Here is a 14910-nt window from a genome sequence, read left to right as displayed (position 1 = left end):
AACGTTTAAAAGCAATGTTGTGTGGGGAAAAAAAGGGCAAAGAGTTGTAGCAGGAAAAAAGGAAAGATAGAGAAGAATTATAAACACATGGCTTACTTTGTGTGCCTTTGAAAAGTAATGGTACAGAAGAAATAAGAGGAAGGGAAATTTAAAAAAATGTTACAGATAAAATGAAAGGTGAGTGATTTTATGTTGTTATGGACTCTAATGCAGTAAGTTTGCTGAATGTTACTTGAGTTGCGATTGGGTGGGAAGCTCCATCATTCTGTTTAATCCAGCTCCTGTTATCTCCGCCCTAATGGATAATGGAGTATCACGGGGAATATCGCCGCTCTTAGGCATTGCAAATGGAATATATGGAAAGGAAATTGAATGTGTCTGTCTCCTTTTGCTGTAGGCACTGTTAAAGTGAGACCTCTGAAGACGGCTTCTTTCAGGTTCAGGCTTCTACGAATGCATTCTACAGAGATCGTCACTTGATTCTGTCACTTATAAAGCATCGTGGTTAGGAATTAATTTGTATGTCAGGTTTACGCTTGTATATGAAGTATATTTTGAAACAACATTATTTACAAATATTTTAACAGGATATTCTGTTTCTCTGATACTAAACCCTTATTTATCAAGATCATCCTTTGGATGAAATTGCATCTGAAGAACCTTTCTCACATCTTTGATTTTTGTGTCTAAGGTGTGACAAATTAATATCATAATTCTGTATTTGCCATATCTGAAGTCCTTTCAAAATCACTACATTTTTTTTCTGTATTTTCTGTGTAATGCATATATGCAAGAATGTTAACATACATAACCTTGTTTAAAGTATCTCAGTTCTGCCTTACATGTACTTTGACAGAGAAAGACTGGATAAACTAATGAATAGTGTGGCTTGATTTTTTTTTTTCTTTTTCTGTAGGTGACAGAATTATACTTCGCTCTTTAGCAATAAGCAGTATATGTGTAAAGTAATCACTATGAGCTAATGGTCTCCTACGAAGTGTACTAAATGCATCTCAGTGACCAGTCCAGCCCAAACCACGACACAGATCAATTATGTGCATCTTCTGGGAAAATGTACCATCTACAGTGATACTCTATGTTTTAACAGCATCTACTGAAATAGGGATTTCTTTGTTTAATTTTAAAAAATTAACTAAAATTCTTACTCCCATTGATAATTTATTTGATGCTAAAATAGGTATCCCATCATATATTTTTATAAACTGGGCTCAGGAACTTATAATTGGTTGGAATATTGTAAATCCTCAAGCTAAGTCCCCTAGTTTTACAAGGATGAAAATACACAGTAGTTTAAATCAAGTTTGCTGTTAAAACCTAAGGCTCTTTTTTGCAGTATTCTGGAAAGGCCACAGTATATTCCTGCTCTAAATATCTTTATGGAGATGTGATTCTGTTCTTGTGCCAACATTATCCTTTATCTTTTCCTGGTTAGGGCTGGAGTTTCTGCAGCTGTTCTTACATACAGCATAAAGATCCCATCTAAGTGTTTTTTCTGTTAGTCAGAATAAGCTGAGTTCCACTAAAAAAGTTATTTATGATTATCCTAATAAGTTACCTGTGCATACATTTCAGTCTGAGTTTATATGTGTTGAACACACGGAATTGGATTTCTATGCAGCATTCCAGGTTTGTTGTGGGAACCCTATCTGGGGGTACCACTGCTTCCTTATCTCACACTGAAACAGCTTTCCTAATGCATCCTGAGTTGCATTTTTCCGTATGGTGACTGTCTTGTGTACACAGAATCTTGTGATCTGCTGTTACGCTCAGGTCCTTCCCTGCCTCCATCATGTCTAACTGTCCTTATGTCCAAATGTTCTTATAGTTTCTCTCTTTCTTTCTTGTCCTCAAGTACATGACTTTGCAGTTCGTGTTATATTTGAAGTATAATATTTTTTTCTATATACATAGTAAAGGATGACTTTCTGTGAACCTGCTTGTTTTTTATGAATGTTATATGTTGTTTTAAGAAATGCTTATATTGTATAGTATATTCCTATGCTTGCATTAAACTATCTTTTCTTTCTCAGTAGAAATACATACATAAATTAGTAATATAATGACAGCCCTGTAAATTTCATGGTTGTAGAATTTCTGTGGGTTTTTTATGTCTTAATTTTTAAGTGCTGTCTGCTTACATTTATAATTACAAGGTAATAAACTGTAGGTATTCGCTGAAAATTGATTATATTTTGTTGTTGATGGGTATGAAGAATACAGACATTTTATAGAGGAAGAGACTGAGTTGCATAAAGGTTAAGTAACTACTTAAATGTAACATACTTTTTCAGTTTCTAGTGTAGAATCTTAACTTTTTTATATTAGAATTTTATTTTAATAATTGGGTCATACATTTTTCTAGAGCATCAAACACAAAATATCATTGGTGTTGTGAATATTTTTTTGAAATCTTTATAACTTCTGTATTTTTCTTCGTAGGCTGATTTCCTTTCAAGAATTTGTGGCATTTGAATCTGTTTTGTGTACTCCAGATGCAATATTCATTGTTGCTTTTCAGTTGTTTGACAAGAGTGGCAATGGCGAAGTAACATTTGGTAAGACTATCTAAAGAAAAACAGTTTAAGAAAGTGATTATAATAGTATAAATCGTAATAATGGTTTATCACCATTGGTGCATAGAATGCATATTATGCAATATTGTACTGATTTCCTAAGAGTTTTCATGGGTAAAACATTTTTTTTCTTTCAAGTGATGCAAACTTCAGAAATACACAGAAACAAGATCTATTTTGCTCTATCGTTTTGAATCAAGATTTTTCATGTTCCTGAAGTTTTGTTAATACAATCTTGTTTTGTTCAGTGTCATCCTAAGTAATTTTTTTTTTGTTATGGAATTTGAACTCCTTCAATGATGAGGGATTTTTGAAATATGTTCTGGATCTCCACGTATCTTTGAAGAATTGTCATTAGATACAGTAAGATATCAATATAGAAATGAAGGCAGTCTAATCTTTTGATCTTTTGATCTTTTGAATTCCTAGTTTAGTGTTCCTTTTCTTGAGGAGCAAATCTTACTTTAATGTTATGAGTGTAGCTTCCAACTAGATCATATGTTTGAAAAATCAGGAAGAAAATATGGCCTTTAAGTTTTACTTTCTCCCCCACCCCCCGTGCCCCCATCACTTTAATTAGTAATTGGACAAAATTCTTCAGCCTAACTATGCTGCTTCATGGTGTTGCTAAATAACTGTTATTAACATTGCAGTTTAAGGAGGGTTAGGTTTTATTTTTAAAAACTTCATATGTTTATGAAAACTGGATAAAACAATGCTAAGAATTTTAATGAAATGAAATGAGAATTAAATGTTATTTCTATCTAAAAGAATAAAGCTAATAAAGAAAATACAAACCATGCTTGGATTTGTAACCACTCGCTGTTTGTACTATTTCATTCTTATGAAAACTGTTGCAACTTGTTGAAGAAAGAAAAAAAAAAAAGCAAGGGTCTTTTTATGGAAACAAATTACTTGACTTATGATGTCCGTTAAATTACATCGTTAACTGAAGGGTCAAATACTAAGCAATTTGCATACACAACATCTTGAAAAGAAAATCTTTAGAACTTAAGTAAAGGTGAAATCAGTAAATGCAGTCATTAGGAAGTAGACAAACTACTATAATCAGTGTGACCATGTTAATGATGGTATATTTAATAATCTCACAGAATGGAGATATGCACTTTGTAGCTCTCATGAACACACTTGAAATAGCTGGTTTCGTAAATGAACAAAAAGTCATTTCAGATTGTATACGGATTCCTCAATCAGACTGAGGACTGTTATTTTTATGACCACATCATTATATTAAAGGCTAAAAGAAAACACAAACAGGAAAAACTGTAAAACAGAAAACTGTGCGAATATTTTTGGTATGTTTTTTGCCGATTTTTGTTTTTTAATAAGGCTGATAAATTTTGAATACGAAACTCTTTAGGGAATTCAAAACTTACTATTGGATTCTTGTTTTTACAAAATCAGTTATATTGCAATTATTAATATATTTAACGGTATGTTGTAACATATCAGTGGTACATGTTTTTGTGCTACAGTTACCACGTTTACTGTTGCTTTTTTTTTCTTCTGTTGTTGTTGCTTGTAACATGGGCTACTTACTCTTACTTCGTAGGTGTATCATACAAATTAATGCATGTGGAAGAAATGTGAATGATTATATATGGCATATTCAGAATTTAGTAACTGCAGTCAATTTCCAAGTCAGTCTTGTGGCCTACAGAGGCTGTTTTCTAAATGAATCTTGCACTCTTTCATATTCAAACCGCATAAGCAGAAAGGTACAGAGTTTAGTTTCATGTAAAAACAGGAGAATATATAAAATTAGGTCTTAAAAGTTGTTACAAATTATTAGAAATGATTAGAAATATACTGAAATGAAGTTAGTTTAGCCAATTGGTGTGAAAATTGCTATCAGACAAGTTAGGTCTCTTTTATGCGTGTGTAGTGTATCCAGTGTGCAGATAAACCATGTTGGTTATGAGAGCAAACGTGAGTCAAGATATTCTAGCTCAGACGCAGTGCTATGTGGATGTGATTGCATCGATTCCAAAGCTAACTCAAGCCAGTAAGTGTTCCCAGAAATGATATGGAATTACTGTGATTTTTCTGCACTGTGCATCTGGAACAAGGGCTGGAGTTGCTGGGAAGTGGAACACAGAATCAACTTGGATCTGTTAGGCCAGTAATGTGAACCCAGCACTGGCCTTACTGGACATGAGATAATGTCTCTCAATCATTTGGGTATGACTGTATGGCATTTTCAAAAAATATCCTGATCTAATCAAATTTTCAGTTATCTGGAGAAAGTTAAGTATACTTGTTGATTTTTGGAGCTGGCTCTATTTGAAAGTAAGTTGCTCCAGTCAGGTTCACATCTCCTTTTTAGTATTTATATACTGACACGGACTCGGACCATACCTGAGCACTTTATCTTCTTGGAGTCCTCTTTAGCCTCAGTCTGCCACTTGTCTCTAGAGAAGTTTAGCTTCCAACTCTTCAATGAGGAAATTATTAATTAAATTGTATTACAGAAGAACCTCTGTCTTACGAGTTGAGAAATGGAAGAGGACAAAAAGTTTATGATTCTTTAGGAACTATTTGGTAGAAATTCTTTTTGACTGTGCTATACTAATCAGTGTCTTCGTCTGTGCAATATCATATGCTTTTAACGTTTCAACATCCCATATCATGGGATTGTTGAAAGAGGAAGTCGCCTGTCACTTTAATGTCATTTACTTTCTTATTGCGTTGGCACATTTTTACAGGAGTTTTGGACATCTAGAAATCCTGTATGAATGACTTTCATAAACATGCAGATAGTATGCTGCAATATTTGCATAGAAGGTCCATTGCAAGAACATGAAATTTGACATAGTTTATATGATCGAACTGTACAGCATGCTCAGTGCTCTTTACGTGTTTCAGCTGCACTGGACTCACTGTCAGCTTGGTGAACAAAAAGAAATAAAATTACTATTTTAATAACCCATTGATAAAAGTGACAGTGTAGTTTAAATGACTTTTTAATCATGGAGAAATAGGAAAAAAGTGCATTTCTTTTCCTGATCAAATGCTTGTACGTCTTCATAAATGATTCCTAGGTGAATATTTTATGGGAAATGTGTTGCTGATGAGCCCTTACAATATTGCTTTAACTATAGAATATTTAAAAGGTAACGGCTAAAGCTGATAAAGAAAAGTGATTTTTTTTTTTTTTTTTTCATGCATTGTCTTTCTTGTTATGGGTTGCTGTCTGTAGCCAGAGAAGTCTGACAACCACTTTGCTTTTTTGATCATGGGATGTAACTGACCAAGCTACTTAACATGAGGGAAATACTTAATAACACTTCATAAAATTAATGCTATTGTACTAAGGAAACTTCTTTTTATTGCTATTCTATGCAAGTTTTTTTGACCTGAATTCAGGTTAAAGCAAACCTAAATATTAAATCTGCTCAAGCTATCTGGTTTGCTTCGATCTTGAAGCAGACGATCCTTACTGTGGTTAAAAGGTGAAGTGGGTGACTATCACTGAAACTTCTCTCAAAAATAGGCTGTCTAACTGGAAGTAAAAGGATTCTTTGTAATTTATCGCTTCGGCAAACTATACAATGATCTGGACTGTATCACTTTTAATTGGGATGTACAATTTCCAGGCTTTTTCCAGCTGTTCTTCCTTTTAGGATCACCACAAAGAAAGCCATTCTCTGATAAACTGGAGAGTTTCAGAGATGCTTTTTTAGTTAAATACCCATGCTGGTATGGATAGAAAGATAAAATAATGAGATTTTGAAACAATTTTACTGCCTTCATGTTTGTGATTCTTCTATATTCAGAATTTTTACATTATTTTGGTGATAATTGGAAAATATTTATGGAACTGAACATAAGGCTTTTCAAAACATCCTGCAGCTCAAAATGTAATGAAAAATATTTTGCAGAGTATAGTGGCTTCTTCTTTAAAGGCACTGGGGGGAGTAAGGGAATTGGGTACCTAGTAATGCAACTATGTGAAAATTACCATGATATCGGTGAACTGAAATAATAAACATCAATGTAATAATTTCAGAAGTTGGGTATACAGTGATACTGAAATCTTGTCCATCTATTTTCTAAACAAACTTTAATCTGGGAGAGAAAGTTCGGATTTCCGTTAATGGGGACATAGAGTTTGAGAACACTGGAAGAAGATGAGTGGGAAGAACAAGAGAAAGGAGCTGAATGTTTGTTGTTATAGTTCTTTGCTTTTGAGCGTTGCTTTTCAGGAAACACAGATCACTGCTAGTACTCACTCCTCCCCCATTTCCAACAGAGCAGTTGGATTGAAAGTGCTAGGATTTGGATTTAACCTTAAGAATTTTGCTTTATAAAATATTATTTGCAACAGTAAAGGCAGGAAACCTTTTAAAATGTAAACAGAAGGAATCTCATAATCACATGGCTACAGATCTGAGGATATACGAAAAACACCATGTTTTTATCAAGTGTGCTGTAAACTAGAACTGCTATTTTTCTTGGCTTCCTGGTTGACATACATTAGTTGCCTGTTTTCAAGATGTCTTTTTCTTAACATGTGCAGATAATGTAGGAAACATCACTGTATATTATGACTTCCTTTTGTTCTCATATTTTTTAGATTTTTTGCTTGTTTCTTTCCTGTTGTGTGATTCTTTCAGGTTTAAACCACAGTTTTAAACACTTGTGAGCCGCGCAGGACAGAAGCCTTTCCTTTTTTTTTATAATAACAATATAGTCAAAACCATTGCACAGCAAGAGGGAACAGAAAAGGAGAACTTCACATTAAAATTAAATATATTGACAGTTTGTTGTTATGGCTGTCACTAATATTAATCTTAAACAGAATCACTAATCCTCTTAAAGTAAGAGTAGAAATACAATGTAACTATTTCTAGTTCAGCTTTCTCACTTTTCTTGCCACTTGTCATTTAGCTCTTGTGTCAAAGTAATTATTGCATTGTTTACATTTGGATCACTCTTAATACACTTCTGTTGCATTAGGTGCTACAAAAAAAAGTCTTTTTGCCTTTAACTGTGATTTTTTAATTTTATGCTTGAAAGTGAAAATATGTAAAATTTGCTGTTAGCAGAAATAGTGAAAAATAGCAACGTAGAATATGTTAAAATGCATTACATACATTAAGGCTCAAATACATACAAATGGGACTGTAGATGACTGAGTAGACAGATTCAAAAAAACCCCACCTATTAAACAACAAACCTTTAGCATACTTATGCTAGTACTTAAAACTATCAAATTTCTATTTTTGTGTCTCTACCAAGCGTGATTGGTGTTCCCTCACTGGTGAGAGGCAATGGCAAGCTCTGTTAGCAGGTTGATGGCACTGGAATTGTGTGATGTTTCCACTCTGTTTCTTGGGGACCTGACAAGTCAAAATGATAGGCACTACCTCAAGGCTTACTTGGGGTACTGAGCTCATCCCCATCAACAAGATATACTAGTGTTCATAACTTAAAAAAGTATTCCTCCTCCTCCGGTGAAATTCAGTATTGCCTAAAAACTTTGTTTTTCTCACATCATTTTTCTGAGCCCGGTAGGTAACAGTGTTGGATGGTGGTTGAGCCAGTCGTGTATGCTGCCTGCAGATAGCTGCTCCAGGCATCTGTAATTTGTTTAAAATGATTGGGTGGGGAAATTCTGAAGCAATCTTGAGAGAATGCGTGTCGCCTTGGAGGTAATGTACTAGTGCACTAGAGTAGTAGGTTTATTGTTCCTGGGGCTGATGGTAAGTTGAGTATGTCATCAGGCTGCTGACTTGTATGCCTATCTGAGAAGAAAATGCATTGCTATAAGCCTGGAAAGAAAGTTATCAGCTCAGTAGGAAAGAATTCCACGGCTGAAAGGTGAGCAAAGTGTAGGAGAAGACATTAGTAAATGAGCAACATGTATGGACAGGGACAATGAATGCATTCTGTAAAATGTCATACTAAAATGAAAGGATTTAAAAATAATTTGCTGTTTGCCCCCTGCAGAATAGCTCTGTTGGAAATTTGAAGTACTTGTAGTTTATCTTAATTTAGAAGCATTACTGGGTTTTGGCTGAGAGATAAAAAAAAAAAAAAACCAAACCCCACCAAACCCCAGCATCTGTACCTTAACGTTACCTGTTTCCTGTTTTCTTTGTTGTCAGTGCTTTGCTTCTGCTGTGAAAAAAATAAATTAAAAAAGACGTGGTCATAATTCAAAGTGTTGAAAGTGTAGGTGATGATCACATTATGTCTAATTTCTGAAATGTGATTGTCCGTTTGCTGCTTCTCATCACATGAATTGTTAGTTGTGATGGCTGTTTCCTTTAATATAAGAGAATAGTCAGCAAAATTGGATTTAAAAGGTATTCTTGATATGTTGTGAATAAAGCATTGCTACTCTTGGGTAGAAGTAGTAAATTTTAGTGCTTACCTAGAGATGTTTGAGAATCCCAGATGGCTTTGGAAAATTGTATATAGAGTTTAAATGGTGCTAACTGTGTCAGTTATTCACATCAAGTACACGGTTTTGTTCCTGTACCCCAAATGTTTCATAAACAAGGCCAACATGGAATTAATTAAACATTAGATACAACAGCCCGTTCTAAAACCCAGACTCCTGTAATCCATGCAGTATACGTTACTGGTTGTGAGTGGTTGCCTGTGGAATAAAAACGGGTAAGGCACCTCAGTTTTCAGAGAAGCAATAGGCTAATCTGGATTGCATTTTTTAAAGCTAGTTAGCCGCTACTGGGATTCTTCGAGTACCAATACGCTCAACTATCGAATAGAAATTTATTAATTCATTTACCGGTATTATTTTTATGTGCTGAAGAATCTTGACTTGTGATGTGTTGACAAGTAGTTGTAAATGTTTTTGAGAAGGAAAAATTAGTAGCGTATGAAACCGCGTCTTGGTTGTTTTAGTAGTATACAATTAAACGCTTGAATGAGAATTATGAGAAGACCAGGGGCTTAAGTCTCATTAAAAAGAATTGGAAGGTCTGTCTATATGAATATGAATATTTTCTTATAAGAAAAAAGAGACTTTTTTTTTAACTTTTCTCTAAGCTTAAAAGAAGCAATCATCGGAAACAATTGAAAATACAATTTAAATTTTCTGTCTGCTTCAGCACGTTTCTGCCTAAGTTTTCATTAGGAGAACTCGGTGTGCGTTAGAAGTCAGTTTTACAGATGTGCAAGTAGTCAGTAGTCGGCACCGTTTTGTGCGTTAGTAGCCAAGCCGACAGATCCAATTAAGCCGGCCTGTCGTCTGTTCCGTCCACAGTTCGGTGCTGTTTTGTGAGCTCCATCGTGAGCTGCACTGATCTGTTTGTGTGTGTGGTACAAGAAGACTCAAGGCAGCCTGGTCAGAAGCTGCAGAGAATCGGTGGTAGGAGGGGAGTTTATATTTACGTCTCCTGGTTCCTTGCTCTCTAGCAATGATGAATGAATCTGCTACAGATAAAACTTTCAAAGGAAGTATGGAAAAATAAAAAAGTTTAGCACTATGTCTTGGGTGCTTTATTTCTCATTTTTTTAACCCTCACCTTGCATACTGATACCAGTGAATAGATATGAGTAGATACGAGTTTTTTTAAGTTTCTTGTTTACCTGAACAACTCCTTTATCCTTAAACCTTGGTTTAAATTGCAGTTTTTTCACTGTAGTCTTTTTTTGACCGTCAAGTTAAATGGCTTACTAGCCATAATCTGCCCTTTGAATATGTAATCCCAAAGTAATTGTGAAGCAGATGATCTAGCCAGGGAATGCTGCTTTGTATGTCCCTGTTGTGAGGCAGTCCCCTGCTTTTCCTCACTGAAGAGATAAAACCATGCAGTGATTTGCCTAGATTTGATCTAGCATTAGTAGAATAGCTATAGCATTGAAAGTATGAATGAACAAGTAGTCCTTCAGCATAGAATAACAAACACATTTACTGCAAATAAATAGCTCTTGATGGAATTAGCAAATTATATTAAAGTTCTCATTGCATTTTGTCTTTTAGCAGAACTGTTTAACATAGAAAAGAGGAGGTGTGTTTTCAGCTAAAATATTTTCTACTTTGTTTTAAATTTAAGCTATATGCCACATTTTATCTTTGTTGCTAGGGGGTTCTAGGTTAGTTGGTAAAAACATCAAGTTGGGCACTTTGAGGTAGATTTTTGAAAAGTGTTCACGTGGTATGGATAGATGTCCAGTTATACTGTTGATGTCGTTGGATAATCTGCACAAAAAGCAGCTTATTGTACAAAACAATATACAGCATTGCATTCACAGCAATGCTGTATATGAATAAAGCATGCCTTTTTTTTTCAGGTTAGGTTTTTGACTGAATTCAGATAATACATTTGGCATTGAGATTTCAGTTGTACAGTATACATATGGCGAATTCCATATTCTGAAATGACAGGGTTTTTTTAACTTCATTTAAAAGAGGACATCTCTATCTTCACTTATCTTAAAACCTTTTAATAACTGAGACTACCAATTATGTTTTATAGGATTTGATTTTTGTGCTAAGGCCTTATCAAAAGCTTTTAATAAGGTGCTTTCTGCTGAGTTAATGATATGTTTTAGATGGCATTTCTTATACCTATCTTCAATAGACATATTCAGACAGTGTGATTGTAATAATCAAGTTTCAATCAAACTATACTTAGTATGACAAATATTGCATGAGATTGTAATGCAGGTATTCGTGCTCTTGATAAAGGTCTTAATTTGACTCCTAGCAGAGATGGAGAACCGCTATTGATTTTTATATCAGAATGCAAAATAGCTCTTTTTTGTCATGTATGAGGGAAATTGCTTCTTAATTAAAACTAAATAAAACATTCATGCCAAGGTTTTATGCAGTAATACAAAAAGTATCACGTTGTGTCGCAAATGTGTTCTCGTACAGGTCTGTAAAGGTTCGGTTAGCAATTATTCTTAACAAACTAAAACACTCCTTAAAACAGCTGCTTAAAACATCATTTGTTTGTATCCTTCCTGGAATGTTTGTAGATTACTGTACCCCAAAGCTCACTTGTTGTTTTTCCCTCTCCCAAAGCAAATGTCAAAGAAATATTTGAACAAACTATTATTCATCATCATATCCCCTTCAACTGGGACTGTGAGTTCATTCGACTGCATTTTGGACATAACAGGAAGAAGCATCTTAACTATTCAGAGTTCACTCAGTTTCTTGAGGTCAGTTATTAACCTTCTTCCAAAGTAGAACAGAAATTCATTTTTACACTAATACCGTTATAAATTTTGAGCTTATTATGGTAGTGATAATCATTATCTGATACTAATCCTGACGGTTATGATGAACTCTTATTTCTCCATAGCCGTTCTGCAAGCAGTGTGTACTCGTGGTTTAACTTGAATGCCGTCCTATAAAAGAATGGGACTAGATATACTGTTTATGAAATTAACCATTTTACTGATTGTTGTTCAGCTGGATTGAGGGTCTGCTTTTTCTGTCATAGGAATTTAATAGCAAAACTAACCTCTAGCAGGGAAAGATTGCATCTTTAATATAACCAGTTGTTATTAACCATATAACCTCCCATATAGCTGTTTTAGCTTCTTCAACATCTCTTTTAGTTTTATAAGCATTATCCTGATACTTACACTTTTTTTTTTCTGTCAATGGCATGCATGCAACCACACATATATTGGTAGTTTGGTCTTAAATGCAGCCAGCTTCGCATGAGGCAAATCTGCTTTTCTGAGACATTGCTGAAGCACCCTCTCGGGATCAGGCTTTAAAGGATCTGGGTCCTAGAACTGGACTTTGCTAAGGCAAAAAATTAAAAACATATTACGAATTGAATATGATACTAGAAGGAAGTAAAGGAAGGTATCAGTTATAAAGGATAGAGGAAGAGGAAAGTAGGAGAAATGTACCTTACAATTCATGAGACAGGAGTTAGCAGAATTGTAGGTAATTGCACTGAATTCCGTAAATTAACATGCAGTGCACCTCATGATATTACTTATAGTTTCCCAAAGGAAAATAGATCATGCACTTCTAGAGCTGGCCTCTAGTACAAAATCGTTTTGGACACACTGTCTTAAAAGTAGGGAGTGATAGATGAGCTTTGGTATAATCTGTAATTATTGTCCTGGTTAAAATTAAATCTCGACCAGATTCTAGAAAAAATGTCGAACTAGATAGGATCTGGCATCTCTATTGTAAATTGAGATACTGGAGTTTGTCACAGGTTTCCAAGGCTGCAGTATAACTTGATGTTACTTTCAAGGAATAAACTGTGTCCTGTGTTTGATACTGCATATTTTAAGTGATATGGCACGAATTTGGGACACTAGTGCAGAAAAAAAATCAGATTGCTAGTGAGAAGAATCTTTATGTTGGGAACCCAGACCAAAGTGATAAATATCTGTTCTATTTTTATTGTTCCAAGATACTGTTATATGAGATACGGTAACCTCTTGCTGTTCTCATATAATAAAACCCCTTAGTAGGGAAGGGTAGTATGGACTGCGGTAATTTCAATATGTATACAAGTTGGATATTGTTGTCCCTCCTTTTACATCATGTTGTTTTTCTTATTTGGTCTAGCAGCATCTTAAGGGCTTTGGGATTTGTATCAGAGCAGGCTTGTTGCACCATGATCTAGAAAACCTTGATCTTGAGGTTATAAGACTTGAGAAATTACTGTACAGGTGATACAAGCTAGATGGTTTGCCCTCTTCTTATTGTCTATCAGAACATGGTTATTATTTTAGCTGCTTCAGAGGTCTGAATGATAGTTGAATGTGCTTTATTGTTTGCTTGAATACAAGGAAACAACTTTTTCTGGACATAGAATTTACAGCCATCATTATTATCTTGAGGTTAGTTACTGCAGTGTGCTTTATATGAAGGTTTTTACAGATTGTATAGGAGTCTTAAATTGCCTGAAATGAGCCACTGTTTCTGACATTATGGGAGGTAGCTGTTGGGGGCCATCTAAATCTATATTATATAATTTTCTACTGTCCTCCTGTTTATTTTCAAGTACTTTTCAATGAGTTTGATTATAATAGCCCAGTCATATTTCATCTTGGATGTGTAAGAGATCAGCGCACTTTGAGTCTTTAAGATCAATATCCGAAGTTTCTCTAGCAGTTGAGTATTTAATAAAGGAAAAGGTAGCAGACAAGACACAGGTATGTGAAGTTTGTTTCTCAAATCATTTAGTGAAAGTGCATATTTCATTACAGTCGAATTGAGGCTTTTCTTTGACAAAGGAATGGATCTGTGGATAAAATCAGTCTGCAGACTTCTTGTTTTAGTTGAGCTCGTCTTTAAACTACAGTTGTGCTGTGTTCTACGTGCACAGATGTATTGAGGCATACTGTAAGAATCTGAAATTAGCGAAAGTTTTGTGAACGGCGAGTTACAGAATTTGCTTCTGATCTGCTATTTCTGATATTCATTCCAGGAGCTGCAGTCAGAACACGCAAGACAAGCCTTTGCATTGAAGGACAAAAATAAAAGTGGTATGATAACTGGGCTGGACTTCAACGACATCATGGTTACCCTTCGGTCGCATATGCTAACTCCGTTTGTGGAAGAAAATTTAGTTTCAGTAAGTGTAAAGAAAAGTGCCTTGAATTCAGCGTTTAATAGCGGTAATATTTTAAGATGTTACTGCTTCTCTCCCACTTTGTCTTCTCCTACCTGTTTCTTACTGCCTTGGTGCTAGAGATTGTCACCTTCCTAACAGAGTGGGGAGGGTGAGACGTGGCAGCACTCCTTGGCTGCAGCAGTGGAAGTTTGGCAGTCTGGTTTACATGCTTAAGGTGCTGTTGGAAGCAGTTTGAGTTAGTCTGCTATACTTTCCGCTGAAGCAGGGCAAACTGTACCTGGCACAGAAAGAACATTAATTTAGGACAAAAGCATGTAATTTTTATATTTGAATATATTGCAGATCTTAAAAGGTAAAGACTATTTACAGTTTTGTCCTTTTATATACTCTTACATTCTTTCATTTTTCATATCAGAATTTGGAAAATCAGTATGTAGATTCTAGAGGTAGAGTGGTTACACTGTGATATTCTGGCAAGGTATGCCAGATACCTGATCTGTAGGTAAAGATATCTGATCTGTAGGTAAAGTAATGACATAAAAGTTATAAACTAAAAGTATACGGTATAAAAAGCATATAGGAATGAAAGTTAGATAAAATATAAAGTAATAACCTTTATCTTACTATTTTACCTATAAATCTTTCCTTGCCTAGAACACTGTCTTCTGTAAAATTTATAGTATCTGCTAACTTTGGACTTGGAAATAAATGGTCACTGCTGTACATGATAGAAGAAGTCAATTAGTGCCTTTATCTGAAGT

General features: G+C 34.8%; 1 protein-coding gene across 2 annotated transcripts in view; it reads left to right on the top strand.

The window, feature by feature from the left end:
- The window catches only part of SLC25A12 (solute carrier family 25 member 12), a 50759-nt gene that overhangs the window by 9248 nt on the left and 26601 nt on the right, over positions 1–14910 (top strand). For both annotated transcript variants that reach the window (XM_063342027.1, XM_063342026.1), the window contains exons 4-6: positions 2461–2576; positions 11617–11756; positions 14003–14149. In XM_063342027.1, coding sequence (XP_063198097.1) covers positions 2461–2576; positions 11617–11756; positions 14003–14149 — 403 coding nt within the window. The remainder of the gene's footprint in view (positions 1–2460; positions 2577–11616; positions 11757–14002; positions 14150–14910) is intronic.

This window comes from Chroicocephalus ridibundus, chromosome 7 (genome assembly GCF_963924245.1).
Source record: "Chroicocephalus ridibundus chromosome 7, bChrRid1.1, whole genome shotgun sequence".
Taxonomy (NCBI): Eukaryota; Metazoa; Chordata; class Aves; order Charadriiformes; family Laridae; genus Chroicocephalus; species Chroicocephalus ridibundus.
This window is presented reverse-complemented; position numbering and strand designations above follow the sequence as displayed.